This window comes from Portunus trituberculatus, chromosome 43 (assembly GCF_017591435.1).
Source record: "Portunus trituberculatus isolate SZX2019 chromosome 43, ASM1759143v1, whole genome shotgun sequence".
Taxonomy (NCBI): domain Eukaryota; kingdom Metazoa; phylum Arthropoda; class Malacostraca; order Decapoda; family Portunidae; genus Portunus; species Portunus trituberculatus.
In genome coordinates, this window is record NC_059297.1 from 26,066,140 (window position 1) to 26,083,639 (window position 17,500).

Here is a 17,500-nt window from a genome sequence, read left to right on the forward strand (position 1 = left end):
CTCAGTGTATCAAGTTCTTATTTGTGTTTCTCGTTATTTGTTACTGATAAAGAAAAATACTTCGGAGTTCTGAAACACTAAGAAATTCAATGTTTTTCAGCATGACGGGTTGCAGCCGGGAATGGAACCCTTGATCATTCACGTTCTATCCACTAAGAAATTTATTGATGGGATTTCAACTGTTATTCTTTTTTTTTATTAGTGAAGAGCAACAAAAACGACTATACTAAAGGCCATCTTATATGCCAGTTCCCGAGCCGGTTCGAGAGAGTTAGCTAAAAAAAAATGAGATTAGTATCTTTACACCTCCCTCTTGAATTAATTCAGGTTATAGAAAGATGAGAAAAACCTCTAAAACACCAAAACAGTTACTTAAGGATATTGAATTCCAGATAGCACAGTCAAAAGTTCATTCATCATGGCTTACCTAGCAAACTCCAATGGCCATAACCTAACTTCAATTTAGTCGCTGTTTAACCCTTCAATACTGGGACACATTTTTACCTTGAGATTTGTGTACGGTTTAACCATTTTACTGACAATAGGAAAGGTTTGTAGAGTTTAGAAGATTAATGGCCACAGTCTTCACTAATTCGATCCCTCACATAAGTTTCTGAAGCTGAACAAAATCGCCAAATAGTAAGCAGAATAAATAAAGAAAGTTGTCATGTTACGTGTTTCCATTTGCCTACTTTCCAACCATATAGCGATCTTAGACACACGTTTTCCCATCATGAGACTGTCACGAAAAAATAAGAACAAGGGAAAATAAGACTATAAGAAGAAAGGAGATATAGAAATGAAAGAGGTGATATGAAACACGAAAGAAAAATATATGAGAAACAAGAAATATGAGAGATGAAGCAGGAGTGGATTTCGATAGTAACTCAAAATTCATGTTCAATCGTCATATCCTCTTCATTGTCCTACTATTAATCAAAGCATATATGTCATTTCATTTTCACCCGGTATACTCATCTTTACTTCATTCCTTCCTTCCACTTGCATTTGAACGGTTCCTCTTACAAAATGCCATTCTCCACAGTTTTTTTTCTCTCCCTTCTTAGTTTTGCCGCCCTTAGACAGAACCTCTCTTACATATAAAATCTTTCGTGTTCAGTCCAGAGCTACTCAATTTTACGGATGTTTTTTGGCTTGTGCCATGAAACTGTAAGATACTTTATATTTTGATGCATTTTTTTTTTCTTTTTTTCACGCTTCGTTAATCTGAATCTCTTTTAAAATGAAGTGAAGTGTTTATCTTTCTTTCCGGTATATTTCTCTCTCTCTCTCTCTCTCTCTCTCTCTCTCTCTCTCTCTCTCTCTCTCTCTCTCTCTCTCTCTCTCTCTCTCTCTCTCTCTCTCTCTCTCTCTTCCGTAACGCGTTGGTGTTTGAATACTCTTGTTGTTATTTAGTGAAAATGAATCTGCCTGTATCTAGTTTTTAGATGGAAATATTTGAGGCTGGCATTATTCTTATTTACTTATTTTTCCTTTTATAAGCACAGTGCCTCATTTACTCGTTTTGTTTATCTATTTATCTATTCATTCATTCATTGCTTCAGCAGGGACAAGTAGTCTCGTCCTGTTTTGTGTACATATTCTTCGCTTTTTATTCTGCATCTATTTCTTTTTATTATGTACATATCTTCATATCTTGCACGTTTGTATTCAGTTACCCTTCCGCCTCACATTTTATATTAACTTTCCTTTGTTGTCATCTGTGTGTGTATGTGTGTGTGTGTGTGTGTGTGTGTGTGTGTGTGTGTCTGTGCCTGTGTTAATAATCCTGATGGTTTATACGTGTGGCAGTACCAGCGCTCTTCCACAGTATTATAAAGCACTTGCTATTAATCACAGTGTTTACTTACTTTCTGCACCAGCGACGGGAACACAGATGCCGCTTACTGAGCCAATGCAACCAGCCAACAGTGACATATTGAAGTTGTTATTAGTGTTGTCGCTGTTGTCATTAGATTTTGTTGGTCATGCCGTGCTGTTGTTTGATGTTGTTGTTGTGGTGGTGGTGGTGGTAGTGATGGGGTGTTGTTGATATTAACAACAAGAAGAATGTGTGTGTGTGTGTGTGTGTGTGTGTGTGTGTGTGTGTGTGTGTGTGTGTGTGTGTGTGTGTGTGTGTGTGTGTGTGCGTGTGCGTGTCTCTATTGTCGTCAAATTATTATCCTTTGCTCAATTAATTATCGGGAAGATTATCACGGGAGGAGGAGGAAGAGGAGGAGGAGGAGGAGGAGGAGGAGGAGAGGAGGAGGAGGAGAGGAGGAGGAGGAGAAGGAGGAGAAAAATAGTAAACAAAAAGGAATAAAATCTATTAGCTTCACACCCCCCCCCCCCCCACACACACACACACACACACACACACACACACACACACACACACACACACACACACACACGAACAAACAAAGAGAACGTCAATAGTTCTATCTTTAACCTATCTTTGACCTTGAATGAAGGGGAGAACAAGGTCAACGTCCTCTGCCGCGAGTGGGAGGAGGAGGAGGAGGCGGAGGAGAAGGAGGAGGAGGAGGGGGAATAAAACACGAATTCTGGATAGGAGAGAGAGGTTGAGAGGAGGAAAGGAGGGAGAGAAGGGAAAGGACGAGGAGGAGGAGGAGGAGGAGGAGGAGGAAATAGGAGGAGGTAATGGCGGAAGTAACAGTAAACTAGGCTCAGGGAAAGTAAAGAGGAGGAGGAGGAGGAGGAGGAGGAGGAGGTGGAGGAGGAGGAGGAGGAGGAGGAGGAGGAGGAGGAGGAGGAGAAAGAAAGTAGTAAGTGGGTAAAATGGATGGGGAGGAGAAGGAGGAGGAGGAGGAGGTAGGAATAAAAATGGGTCACAAATAAAAAAAAAATCAGAAAAGTAAAAAAAATAGAAAATAAACAGACCACAGAACGAAGAAGAAGAAGAAGAAGAAGAAGAAGAAGAAGAAGAAGAAGAAGAAGAAGAAAAGAAGTAGAAAAAAGGAAGGAAGGAAGGAAGGAAGAAAGAAGGAGGAAGAAGTAATAGTAAAGAGTGGCTTAAGGAGATAGGACCAGAAGGAGGAGGAGGTGGAGGAGAAGGAGGAGGAGGAGGAGGAGGAGGAGGAGGAGCTAGAGGGGAATAAGGAGGAGGAGGAGCTGGAATGGCTGTAACATTACCATAAGTCGCTGCCATTACCATACAGACAGACATACAAACACACTCTGGTTCCTCTCAGTGTTTGCTTACTAAACCTTCGACCTGGTCACCGTGTTCCCTCGACATCCTTCCTTAACTAACCGTGCTCGTTCTCTCTCTCTCTCTCTCTCTCTCTCTCTCTCTCTCTCTCTCTCTCTCTCTCTCTCTCTCGTGTTTCAAATTAGCATTATGAGCCTTTACACACACACACACACACACACACACACACACACACACACACACACACACACACACACACACACACACACACACACACACACACACACACACACACACACACACACACACACACACACACACACACTCTCTCTCTCTCTCTCTCTCTCTCTCTCTCTCTCTCTCTCTCTCTCTCTCTCTCTCTCTCGTGTTTTAAATTAACATTATGAGCCATTACACACACACACACACACACACACACACACACACACACACACACACACACACACACTCTCTCTCTCTCTCTCTCTCTCTCTCTCTCTCTCTCTCTCTCTCTCTTTCTTGGTTGCTCTCTGGTTGGCAAGGGCGCGCGCGCGCTTGCGTGCCACCGTTATTACACCAGGCTGGAATGAGACCGTAATTTCATTCATACACACACACACACACACACTCTCTCTCTCTCTCTCTCTCTCTCTCTCTCTCTCTCTCTCTCTCTCTCTCTCTCTCTCTCTCTCTCTCTCTCTCTCTCTCTCTCTCTCTCATGATGCGCTTTTGTTTACATTGCTGTCAAGATTTTAGTGTAGAGTTCATACTGACCCATGACTAGTACAGAAAGTTAATTAAGGTCACAGTTGACTAGCCAATCCTGTGCAGCATGACAGTGCTTTTTGGACTTGGTCAAATAGCCAGGTGAAATATCAAATGTGGAAGTAAAGGCCCCTCTCGACCGTCTCCATTTCTGCACATGCACCTCGATCTCCATCGTCATCACGCCACATACAAGTGCAAGAGTTGTCTGCTTCACTTCTACTCAGTTATGGACGCTTCACTCATGAAAGCTATACTCGAGTCTCAAGAATGTGCATTCAACTAGGCATTAGAGATCGTCGTGAAGCAAATGAACAAGATAGATAAACTAGAGGGGAAAATACTTGTTGTGACAATAAACCTTGAATTTACGCAAAAAGAGGTTCATGATCTTAAGTCTCAGGCAAAAGATTATGAAAAGGAGAGTAAGGAGTATATGACTAAAATAGAACCGCAAAATGAGCTAATTGAAACCTCAAATAAAGAAATAAAGAGTTAGAAAACAGAATGAACCAGCAACAAGACAACATTAGAAGGAAGAATTTAAGTATCAGTGGCAGACGACCGCCGCAGTAACATCATTATTGCAAGACAAGATGAATCTGCTTGGATTAGTGTTGGAGCGAGCTCACCGAGTCGGACCGAGAAGGGAACGCAAAATCTCGCATCACTGTGGCTCGTTTTTCGCTCCACTGTGAACACGAGGCCGTTATAAGAAATCGAAGCTACAAAGCACTAACATCTTTGTCAGTGAAGATCTTTGTGCAGCATCGCAAGTTGTAAAGAGATGCTAATTTCCACTGTTGAAGCACGCAAGAACACTGAGGGAAGATTACATTCTTCCATCATACGAAGCTGGTAATAGCCACTTGCTGTAGATATATAAAGGAGAACCACACCAATACAAAAGTGTTGAATAATAAACTGATAATATAATCAATAGAGTAAATGAATAAATAAATAAATAAACAACGTTTTCTTCGACGCTTCATATTAGGTTTCTCCAGGGAAGATTCAATCTACATCAAGATTCTCCAAGAAAGATCCAGCTGTCGTCAGTTTTGCCAAGGAAAATTTGGCCGTCAAGATTATTCAGGGAAGGTTCATTCGTTATCAAGACTCTCCAGAGAAAATTCAATCGTCGTCATTTTGGTCAGTTTGGCCAGGGGAGATTTGGCCACCACCAAAAGTGTCCAGAAAAGCTTCATTCGTCTTCAGTTTGGCCAGGGAAGCAGGATTGGCCATCAGGATTATCCAGGGAAGGTTCAGTATTCATCAAGAGTGTCCAAGAAAGATTCATTCGTTGTCAGTTTGACCAAGGAAGAGTTGGCCGTCAGCATTGTCCAGGGACGATCCAGTCTTCATCAAGAGTGTCAAGTTATCGTTAGTTTGGCCAGGTGAGATCTGGCAGTCAACCTTCTCCAGGGAAGATCCAGTCATCATTAAGTATGTTCAATTAAAAAAAGATTCATTCCTTTTTCAGTATGGCCAGGGAGATTTGGCCGTCGCCAAGATTGTCGTCATCAGGACTGTCTGCTATGGGGAGGTGCCCGTTCTTGTCCTTGTCTTGGCGGCCCAGCGCCTGGCTTGCTGCCGGGCCCTCCGAGCGGCCTCGTCCGGTGTCATTTTCGTAGCTGTCCGGCTATCCACAGCTGTCCGGGCTTTGTTTACAAACAAAGACAGGGCAGCTATGAATACCAATTTATTTTCGCAGCTGACCGCTTGTTCGTAAGTGTCCGGCCAGTGTTTTGAAACAGGGAGCATATTTCTTATTTCTTTCATAAGAAAACCGTTTATAAATCCAATACATCGCAACATTTTGACAAGAAAGTGTATACATCGTTATGTTGTGTAAGAAATGTAATCATTATCTAGTGTTGAAGCACGGGGAGGCATATTGTTTATTTTTTCCATAAGAAAACATTTCATAAATCTATACACTAATATATTTTAAAGAAAAATGTATACATCTTTATATTGCGTAGGTATAGTCAAGAATCTTTAAATAGCCTTTATGCAGCGACCAAAATTACATTGCACAATGATGGGTTTGTCCACTTGGTTTGAGGATTCTAGAAAAAAAAAAAACATACAATTTTTTATTTTGTCATATATAGCTTGAAGTGACTACTGTTGTAAGATATTCTCTTGGTACAGTCTTTCTTGTTAATCACTTGGCATGCTGTCGCAGTCACTTGTGAAAAACTTTGTCTATCAACAACTTTGTAAACATTGGGTTCTGCGCAAGCTCAGTTCGCGCCCAGACAGTTGTGGATAGCCGGACAGCTCCGGACATAACACCGGCACCGACCCACGCGTTCCTGCTGCTTGCTGTAGTCAAATTTCTCGCTCAAAAAAACATTTTTAATCTCAGTTGTTTTGTTTAATCTCAATTTGAGTTGGCGCTGGATTCGTCACTTAATTCAGTCACTAGGGAAAGAAATGGAGGCAACGGTTGTGCGTGGTGAAGAACCTGCAGAATACAAGTAACAATGACACCGAGCGTACTTTGCAAGATGATGCTCGTCATTACTGGAGCTAATTGTTGTAGATAACATGCTTTATTTTCTAAATGTATATGTTATTCTCTCTCTCTCTCTCTCTCTCTCTCTCTCTCTCTCTCTCTCTCTCTCTCTCTCTCTCTCTCTCTCTCTCTCTCTCTCTCTCTCTCTCTCTCTCTCTCTCTCTCTCTCTCTCTCTCTCTCTCTCATTTGCAAGCCAATTTTACCTTAGCAATTGCCCTTTACGAAATTACTGCTTGGAATTAGGTTGGAAAAGAATGCGAAGAAAGAAGACCAGCAAGAAAGTGAGAAATTAATTATAAGTCAGAAGGTGAACCCCGCGAGAAACACAAAGCTGATGGTGCAAGTGTACGTATGTAGTTTATTGACCCTTGACTGTCCTCCAACACTTTTCATTTTCCCTTATGCACCGCTCATTACCATCTTGGCCTCCTCGTAGATCTTGATAATGCTTAAATTGCTCCGCCATGAGACTCTTTCCAAGACGATATACATTCACTGAAGGTCATATTCAGACACACTTGTGCGCCACACCTCCAGTGCTTTCCAAAGGCTTCAGCTGACACTTCACGGGTTTTTAAGGGTACTCTTTTGCTTGTAGTGACAGATTGATCAAGTTTCTGTATTATCTGAAGGATATAGCACTCTCGAGGACTCATTTAATCATCTCTATGTCCTTAGAAAGTAATGGCGAGAAGTCAAAGCGTTTCAGAATATAGTTTTCAGTTTGACTGTACCCGAAATAGCCAAGTACGCGCGCACACACACACACACACACACACACACACACACACACACACACACTATCCCAAGATCGGAAATAATGAGCTCTGAGCTCGTTCCGTAGTAACGTCTGGCTGGTCATAGACTGCAGCAGATGTGAAACACACACACACACACACACACACACACACGGCCCGGTAGCTCAGTGGTTAGAGCGCTGGCTTCACAAGCCAGAGGACCGGGGTTCGATTCCCCGGCCGGGTGGAGATATTTGGGTGTGTCTCCTTTGACGTGTAGCCCCTGTTCACCTAGCAGTGAGTAGGTACGGGATGTAAATCGAGGAGTTGTGACCTTGTTGGCCCGGTGTGTGGTGTGTGCCTGGTCTCAGGTCTATCCAAAGATCGGAAACAATGAGCTCTGAGCTCGTTCCGTAGAGTAACGTCTGGCTGTCTCGTCAAGCAGATCAAACAGTGAATTACACACACACACACACACACACCACCACCACCACCACCACCATTAATGTATGCAGTCTCTCCTCAGCGTGATCTAGAATCCGCGTCATCTCCTTGATACAAAACGATTTCCTATTTGCAAAACCCCACTTGACATATCTTGAGTCTTGCTGCAGATTCGGATGATTAAGTTGGAACGTCTTGCATGAAATTTGAGTGAATATTGTGATTCTTTCTTTTTAACATTTCACGTGCATATTGGTAAATCTTTAACTTTTAGGGTGTTTATACGTTCCTAAACCAACCTCCTTCTGTAAAGTTTTCGCAGAGGCATATGATAACATGAGATGATTTTTTACATAGTGATGCACACAAGTGAAAATTCTTATGACAAAACAGGCTCCAAAAAAGATGAGAATGCAGTATATAGGTTAAAAATTATATGGATTAAGAAGTGTATATATTCAGTTGCTACACTACTTTATATTTATATTACAATGTAATTAACTTCCCCAGGTCACTGTAAGCTCTGGAGGTCCCGGTACAGTGGCTTGAATCAATGAACCTCCTAAGCTCAGTCTTCAGTCATTCACTATGCGTTCCTCACTGTCTACAGCATCGATTGCACGTGGAGGGATGTGCAGCGACGCTCTCTGCCTCACAGCAAGCCACGGGACAGCAGCGGGTGGGAGGCCTCGCTGGTCCCTGATTCTGCTTGCATAGTGACTCAACTCTGCGATCACTTCATCTGTTCAGTTTGATATATACCTTATCTGTTTTAGCAATGCCTCACACTCATATATTTTACGTTACACTAAAACTTTCACACAGGTGAAGACACATCCTTTTTAAACCCTGACTAACTCCCACGCACACATACCTCCGTACGCACCCTCACATTTCCTTCACCCTGACACACTCCTACAGTACACCCACGCAGGTATGTCACGCTTTTCCCTTCCATTCTGATAAACTCCTACACATATCTTTTCACACATTCACACAAAGGACTTTTACACCTACATCTTCCCCTCCACACGAAGACAGGACTCACGCACTCTTCCCTGCTTCCTGTAATTCCTCTGCACAGCCTCAACATTAGACTTCCTCGTACTTTCCTTCCTCACTGAAATGCACCCTCTTACACCCTCTCACACCACTGCCACACTCCTCTCCTACATTCTGACAATCTCTACACGCCACGTACAGCTTCCGCTTAAGATATATATGCATTCCTTTCACCCTGACAAATATCCAACAGAGGAATGCTACATCCTCACACCTTTACACACACACACACACACACACACACACACACACACACACACACACACACACTGTCAGTCATCACACACGTAGCAAATTCCTCCTTCTTCTCCTCTCACTCTCTAAATTTCACTGATAATTCCGACACTCCCAATGATTTCTCACTAACATCTCCCACTACCCCATCCTCACCTCACTCAGCGTTTGCCATGGGAGTGTGTGGGATTGGTGTTGGTGGTGGTGGTGGTGGTCATGTTGAAGAGTAAAGTGGAAACCATATAGGGATAGATCAAACTAATACTAGACTTTTGAGACGACGACGATGATGATGATGATGATGATGATGATAATGGTAGTGATGGTGGTGGTGAGCATGAATATGAGGATGATGATAAGGAGGATGGAAAAGAAGTAAATGGAAAACAACAGTATATATATATATTCAGTAATGAGAAAAAAGACAGATTTTGGTGATGAAGAGAAGGAAATAGGAGGAGGAGAGGAGGAGGAGGAGGAGGAGGAGGAGGAGGAGGAGGAGGAGGAGGAGGAGAGTAGGAAGGAGGAGGAAGAGGAAAAAAAATAGAGGAGGAGGGAGAAAGAGGAGGAGGAGGAAAAGGAGAAAAAATAGAGGAGGAAGAGGAAAGGAATATAGAGGATGAGAAGGAGAAGGAGGAAGAGGAGGAAAAAATAGGGGAGGAAGAGGAGGAGGAAGAAGAAAAGGATACAGAGGAGGAGGAGGAGGAGGAGGAGGAAGAGGAGGAGGAGGAGGAGGATTAAGTAAAAATGGAAAAATGTGGCATTCTATAAAAAAAAAAAGAATAAAAAAGTGAAAAGAAAAAGAAGATATGTAGGGATTTACAACAACAACAACAACAACAACATCAACAACAAACAGATAATGTATACTAAAAAAAACTGACCTAATTAGAACAAATAAACTTAAATTACATCCTTATTACACCAGAGAGAGAGAGAGAGAGAGAGAGAGAGAGATCCGGCTCAGGAATACACGAATATTTTTACTTGCATCAAAGAGGACGTCTTGAAATAAACCAAGTAAATAAATAAATGAAATAAGCAAACATGCACCTTTAATCTGATGGCGTAGGTGAGAGAGAGAGAGAGAGAGAGAGAGAGAGAGAGAGAGAGAGAGAGAGAGAGAGAGAGAGAGAGAGAGAGAGAGAGAGAAAGAGATGGGTCTCTCTCTCTCTCTCTCTCTCTCTCTCTCTCTCTCTCTCTCTCTCTCTCTCTCTCTCTCTCTCTCTCTCTCTCTCTCTCTCTCTCTCTCTCTCTCTCTCTCTCTCTCTCTCTCTCTCTCTCTCTCTCTCTCTCTCTCTCTCTCTCTCTCTCTCTCTCTCTCTCTCTCTCTCTCTCTCTCTCTCTCTCTCTCTCTCTCTCTCTCTCTCTCTCTCTCTCTCTCTCTCTCTCTCTCTCTCTCTCTCTCTCTCTCTCTCTCTCTCTCTCTCTCTCTCTCTCTCTCTCTCTCTCTCTCTCTCTCTCTCTCTCTCTCTCTCTCTCTCTCTCTCTCTCTCTCTCTCTCTCTCTCTCTCTCTCTCTCTCTCTCTCTCTCTCTCAAAACTTATACAAAGAACATGTACCCAAAGGCGCACTGTCGTGTGCTACCTATTCTAAGGGTACTACAATCTATTTCTCTACAATATTTACAAGACTTAAAAATAGATAATATACAAGATGGTCAGCATGTAAATGGAGCACTATTCGTTTCACTTCACTAGCACTATTCACGCACTGCACTACACTGAGTGTCACGTCACAAGAGTGTCAGAGGAGTTGGCAGTGTCTGTCTCCACTTATGTGCCATCAGTTTGACACTGTGTGTTCATCTCCTGGACGTGAGGCACCGCGGCCGTGAACAAGTTCCACATCCTGGAGACGCGTCCTGCGAAGGTGCGTTGATGCTGACACCCGTGGGATCGCGGCACCTCTACGGCGTCACCACCATTGAGCACCGTTCTCGTGCTCCGTGCGGTGACTCTTAGAGGATGACGCAGCCCTGCCAGATGTGGCACTCTTTGCACCTGTGCCTTATGGAACACTACGATCGCCGCCACGTCTCTGCGGTGTTCCAGTGAATCAAGGGGACGCTCAGGCTCTGGGTGAGGTGGTAGTGCAGCATCTACTAGCCGTATGGCGCGGCGTTGGATGCTGTCAGTCTCCTTCTGTGTGTGGCGGCACAGGACATCCAGGAGAGCTGCGTATTCAAGGTGGGGCCGCACCTGTGCCTTGTACAGCAGCAGTCTCCCCTTCCTGTCGAGGAAACTGGCGATCCTTCTGAGCGGAGATCCTGTGAGAGGCTTTCTTGGCAATGGTTTTGACATGCCTGTCAAACCTCAGCCCTCGATCCACCTCCACTCCAAGTATCTTGACGTCATCTTGGGTGGGGAGCAGCAACGCCAAAGACAACTTTCCTGCCATTGCTGCCATGGCGGCTGGGGACCGAGACAACCATTGCTTGTGTCTTCTCCGGCGCGAATGTCACTTGCCAGCGAGCACCCCACTCCTTTATCACTCGTAGCTGCTGATTGATGGCCTCAGCAGCCCGCCCACTGTCCTGGCGTGGATAGGTATAGGAGAGGTGCAGTCATCAGCATAGGCCATGACTCCTGGCAGTAGCTGGAAGATCATCCACGTAGATATTCCACAGGGTGGGCCAAGAATTGAACCCTGTGGCACTGATGCCTCCACAGGCAGGGACTCAGATGTTTGCCCGTTGACAACCACCTTGAGGCTTCTGTCCTGCAGGTAATTTCCCAGAGTCGTAGCAAGCCACCCTGGATGCCTTTAGCACGAAGCTTTTCTAGTAATCCGTTGTGCCATACTTTATCAAAAGCTCCTGCTATGTCCAAAGCAACCACTATAGTGTCCTTGCCGTCGTCGAGGGCGTCCTGCCAATGCCTGGTGAGAAGCATCATTAGGTCGGAGGTTGACCTTCAGGTCTGAACCCAAACTGTTGGTCTGAGAGGAGGGCATTGTCCTTGAGATGGCTACACACCACCTCTGCCACGACCCTCTCAAACACTTTACCCACCACTGACAACAGGGATATGGGTCTGTAGTTTTTTGGGTCCGTCCTGGAGCTTTTTGTGTGCAGGAACTACTCGAGCCTCCTTCCACACTGAAGGCCAGACGTTTTCCCGTACACAAGTTGTGAACTTGGGTGAGAGGGCAGCCAGTTCCTGGGAGCATCGCTTCAGCAGGTGCGGGCTGATGTCATCAGGGCCGGTGGCTTTCTGTGTGTCCAGCCCCGCAATAATCGCTTCACCTGCTGATGCGTCACCTCCACCATGGTGACAGTCTTCTCACATTGCTGGACCAGCTGAGGCGGTGGCTGCTGTGGATTCCCGACCTTCATTTTCCAGCAAACAAGGAAGCCAGCAACTGTGCCTCTCTCCTTACTGCTGGTGGCGACAGTACCGTCCTGCTTGCTGGATTCTTGGTGGCCAGTTCCTGTTTGTCCTTAACAAGAGACCACCAAGTTTTGTTTCCTCGCCAGTGCCACACAGTTTCCGGCGCAGGCTTTCCTCCCACTTTTTCTCCACTTGCTGGTTACCACCATCCTCCTGCATGCAGCCCTGTCTCTCCTTGTTGCTCTCTCTTCCTCTTGTCTCTCAGGCAGCTACTTTGCCTCTCAGCAACACGGCTCTCTCTCAAACCATGGCTGATCCGTCTCTGGTGGTGTATTCCTGTGTGGGACGTGGCGTCTCTCTGAGAGGTGAGTGCAAGTGCTTCACTCTCTGCTCCTCCCTGTAGCAAGTGGCCCATTGTGGGTCAGGTCGCGGCGCAGGAAGCCCAGTCTGCTTTGTTCCACAGCCAGATGGTGCTGGTGGCCTCGTCTCACGCCCACTTCCAGCTGTGTCAGTACAGCGTGATGGTCAGAGCTGCCCACGAGCCCCAGCTGATGACACTCTTGTCTTCCTGGTAGTCTGAGATGACTCTAATGTCCCTCCTCGTTCATGTGTGGGAAGGTGACATGATCTGTCAGACCCTCACCTCAGGAGATTCTCTCTCTCTTTCCAGGTGGTGATTGAGATCCCCACAATCAGCACGTGGCTGCAGCTGTGTGCCATCATCAGGTTGTCTTCTCAGTCAGGTACTGAGTCAGGCCCTTGTCGCTACTCTCTCTCTCTGCCAGCATTACTCTCTCATCTCCATCATTCTGTCTATGTCTCTCTCCTCATTCCTTCCTTCTCTCTCTCTCCACCTCCTGTTCTCTCCTGTCTCCCTCCTCACCCAGTGGGTCTCTCTCTCTCCTGCCTCTCTCACCTCACTGTTCAGCCATGTCTCTCTCACCACAACAACGTCTGCATTGTGTCTTGCACACAGTTGTGGTATAAGTCTCTTAGTCCGGAGACCACGGACGTTGCTCGACCTTTAGTTCGGCTCAAGCTCTGTACCATGGTGAGGATGGTAGTCGAGGCCTGCTAGTCTGGTGGTTTCCGCTCCGACTGCTGGTACTGGTGAAGTGGTCACTCCGCTGGTTCTGATTCAGATACCAGGCTGAGGAAGAGTCTTGTGTACTGAAATGAAGTGATCTCTCTCTGCAGGTTCTCTGTGTCTTTCCACCGTCTGCTGTCTCTCTCTCTCTCTCTCTCTCTCTCTCTCTCTCTCTCTCTCTCTCTCTCTCTCTCTCTCTCTCTCTCTCTCTCTCTCTCTCTCTCTCTCTCTCTCTCTCTCTCTCTCTCTCTCTCTCTCTCTCTCTCTCTCTCTCTCTCTCTCTCTCTCTCTCTCTCTCTCTCTCTCTCTCTCTCTCTCTCTCTCTCTCTCTCTCTCTCTCTCTCTCTCTCTCTCTCTCTCTCTCTCTCTCTCTCTCTCTCTCTCTCTCTCTCTCTCTCTCTCTCTCTCTCTCTCTCTCTCTCTCTCTCTCTCTCTCTCTCTCTCTCTCTCTCTCTCTCTCTCTCTCTCTCTCTCTCTCTCTCTCTCTCTCTCTCTCTCTCTCTCTCTCTCTCTCTCTCTCTCTCTCTCTCTCTCTCTCTCTCCTCTCTCTCTCTCTCTCTCTCTCTCTCTCTCTCTCTCTCTCTCTCTCTCTCTCTCTCTCTCTCTCTCTCTCTCTCTCTCTCTCTCTCTCTCTCTCTCTCTCTCTCTCTCTCTCTCTCTCTCTCTCTCTCTCTCTCTCTCTCTCTCTCTCTCTCTCTCTCTCTCTCTCTCTCTCTCTCTCTCTCTCTCTCTCTCTCTCTCTCTCTCTCTCTCTCTCTCTCTCTCTCTCTCTCTCTCTCTCTCTCTCTCTCTCTCTCTCTCTCTCTCTCTCTCTCTCTCTCTCTCTCTCTCTCTCTCTCTCTCTCTCTCTCTCTCTCTCTCTCTCTCTCTCTCTCTCTCTCTCTCTCTCTCTCTCTCTCTCTCTCTCTCTCTCTCTCTCTCTCTCTCTCTCTCTCTCTCTCTCTCTCTCTCTCTCTCTCTCTCTCTCTCTCTCTCTCTCTCTCTCTCTCTCTCTCTCTCTCTCTCTCTCTCTCTCTCTCTCTCTCTCTCTCTCTCTCTCTCTCTCTCTCTCTCTCTCTCTCTCTCTCTCTCTCTCTCTCTCTCTCTCTCTCTCTCTCTCTCTCTCTCTCTCTCTCTCTCTCTCTCTCTCTCTCTCTCTCTCTCTCTCTCTCTCTCTCTCTCTCTCTCTCTCTCTCTCTCTCTCTCTCTCTCTCTCTCTCTCTCTCTCTCTCTCTCTCTCTCTCTCTCTCTCTCTCTCTCTCTCTCTCTCTCTCTCTCTCTCTCTCTCTCTCTCTCTCTCTCTCTCTCTCTCTCTCTCTCTCTCTCTCTCTCTCTCTCTCTCTATTTAAACAAAACTTAATACAAAGAACATGTACCCAAAGGCGCACTGTCGTGTGCTACCTATTCTAAGGGTACTACAATCTATTTCTCTACAATATTTACAAGACTTAAAATAGATAATATACAAGATGGTCAGCATGTAAATGGAGCACTATTCGTTTCACTTCACTAGCACTATTCACGCACTGCACTACACTGAGTGTCACGTCACAAAAGTGTCAGGTTGGCAGTGTCTGTCTCCACTTATGTGCCATCAGTTTGACACTGTGTGTGTTCATCTCCTGGACGTGAGGCACCGCGGCCGTGAACAAGTTCCACATCCTGGAGACGCGTCCTGCGAAGGTGCGTTGATGCTGACACCCGTGGGATCGCGGCACCTCTACGGCGTCACCACCATTGAGCACCGTTCTCGTGCTCCGTGCGGTGACTCTTAGAGGATGACGCAGCCCTGCCAGATGTGGCACTCTTTGCACCTGTGCCTTATGGAACACTACGATCGCCGCCACGTCTCTGCGGTGTTCCAGTGAATCAAGGGGACGCTCAGGCTCTGGGTGAGGTGGTAGTGCAGCATCTACTAGCCGTATGGCGCGGCGTTGGATGCTGTCCAACTTCTGTGTGTGGCTCCACTGAGACCTGTCGGGAGGCAGCAACTGTGCCCTCTCTCCTTAACTGTGCTGGTGAACATCAGTACCGTCTCTCTTCTTGAGGGAGGTTTTGATGGATGTCTTGGTCCAGTTCCTCTGATTCTTAACAAGGTTTCTTTCTCTCTCTGCGACAGTAATCCTTTTCTCTGTCTTCACACTGTCTGTGTCTTTTTGTCTCTCTCTCTTTTTTTGTGTCTCTCTCTCTCTCTCTCTCTTTCCCTCTCTCTGTCTGTCTCTCTCTCTTCCTGTGTCTCTCTCTCTCTCTCTCTCTCTCTCTCTCTCTCTCTCTCTCTCTCTCTCTCTCTCTCTCTCTCTCTCTCTCTCTCTCTCTCTCTCTCTCTCTCTCTCTCTCTCTCTCTCTCTCTCTCTCTCTCTCTCTCTCTCTCTCTCTCTCTCTCTCTCTCTCTCTCTCTCTCTCTCTCTCTCTCTCTCTCTCTCTCTCTCTCTCTCTCTCTCTCTCTCTCTCTCTCTCTCTCTCTCTCTCTCTCTCTCTCTCTCTCTCTCTCTCTCTCTCTCTCTCTCTCTCTCTCTCTCTCTCTCTCTCTCTCTCTCTCTCTCTCTCTCTCTCTCTCTCTCTCTCTCTCTCTCTCTCTCTCTCTCTCTCTCTCTCTCTCTCTCTCTCTCTCTCTCTCTCTCTCTCTCTCTCTCTCTCTCTCTCTCTCTCTCTCTCTCTCTCTCTCTCTCTCTCTCTCTCTCTCTCTCTCTCTCTCTCTCTCTCTCTCTCTCTCTCTCTCTCTCTCTCTCTCTCTCTCTCTCTCTCTCTCTCTCTCTCTCTCTCTCTCTCTCTCTCTCTCTCTCTCTCTCTCTCTCTCTCTCTCTCTCTCTCTCTCTCTCTCTCTCTCTCTCTCTCTCTCTCTCTCTCTCTCTCTCTCTCTCTCTCTCTCTCTCTCTCTCTCTCTCTCTCTCTCTCTCTCTCTCTCTCTCTCTCTCTCTCTCTCTCTCTCTCTCTCTCTCTCTCTCTCTCTCTCTCTCTCTCTCTCTCTCTCTCTCTCTCTCTCTCTCTCTCTCTCTCTCTCTCTCTCTCTCTCTCTCTCTCTCTCTCTCTCTCTCTCTCTCTCTCTCTCTCTCTCTCTCTCTCTCTCTCTCTCTCTCTCTCTCTCTCTCTCTCTCTCTCTCTCTCTCTCTCTCTCTCTCTCTCTTCTCTCTCTCTCTCTCTTTTCAAATCTTTCTTCCTCTTTCCTTCCTACGTGCAGTTCTCTCTGTCATTTCCTTCTTTTTCTCCATCACTTCTTCATTCCCTCTCTCTCTCTCTCTCCCTCCTTCCTTCATTTATTGAGAGAGAGAGAGAGAGAGAGAATTATTTAACTATTTCTCTATTTGTCTGTCTGTCTGTTTGTTTGAAAGGGAAAATAGAAAGAAAAGAAGTAAGAAGGAAATAGAGAAAAGTAAGATAAGTGGAAGGGAGAGGAGGAAGAGAAAATTGATGTCATGGGGTGTTTTTTAATTATCTTTTCGTAGAGAGATGAAATAAGGAAGATGAAAGAAAGGAAAGAAGTAAAGAAGGAAGGAGGGAAGGAGGGAGGTAAGAAGGAAGGAAAGAATGATAAAAGAGAAAATTATGTCGTGGGAGTATATTTAATTATCTGGTATTTTGAATTATATACAGAAAGGAAGGAAGGAAAGATAAAAGGAAGAAAATGAATGAAGGAAGGAAGGAAGGAAGGAACGCTGGAGAGAAATGTGTGATATTAACACTCTCTTTAAATATCATTCTGGCTCTTTTTTCTTTCATTTCCTGTTATGATTCTGTGTTTACATTCATAATCTTATTTTATTGTTTTTTTCTAGTTTTTGTACGAAAATAATTGAGTTCCTAACATATTTCCATTTCCCCTTTCCCTCGTTTATTATTTGTTATTTATTTCTTATTTTCTTCATTAACCTCTTCAGTACCATGACGCGTTTCCATCTTCCTTCTTGTGATTCTCTACAGCTTCAGAAACCTATGTGGAGGATGAAATAGTAAAGACTGTGCCCATTACATTTCCTGACCTCCATAAACCCTTCCTAATGTCAATAAAATGGTCTAATCACAAGCAAAACTCAATGTAAATATGCGTCTCAATACTGAAAGGGTTAAATGTTTCCTTCACCCTTTTTTTTTACATTATTTCCGTGTGCTACTTGCTTTTCATATCTGTATTTTACTTTTTTTTTCCTGAACAAATTACTACT

The 17,500-nt window shown here is 45.3% G+C and overlaps 1 protein-coding gene across 1 annotated transcript in view; it reads right to left on the bottom strand.

Annotated features, from left to right (window-relative positions):
- Positions 1-5,408: 5,408 nt before the first annotated feature.
- LOC123518023 (X-linked retinitis pigmentosa GTPase regulator-interacting protein 1-like) overlaps positions 5,409-17,500 on the bottom strand; it is a 21,749-nt gene continuing 9,657 nt past the window's right edge. Inside the window, exons 7-11 of the mRNA XM_045278525.1 lie at positions 13,322-13,407; positions 8,786-8,883; positions 8,234-8,388; positions 6,984-7,091; positions 5,409-5,582 (exon numbers count right to left, since the gene is read on the bottom strand). Coding sequence (XP_045134460.1) covers positions 5,409-5,582; positions 6,984-7,091; positions 8,234-8,388; positions 8,786-8,883; positions 13,322-13,407 — 621 coding nt within the window. The remainder of the gene's footprint in view (positions 5,583-6,983; positions 7,092-8,233; positions 8,389-8,785; positions 8,884-13,321; positions 13,408-17,500) is intronic.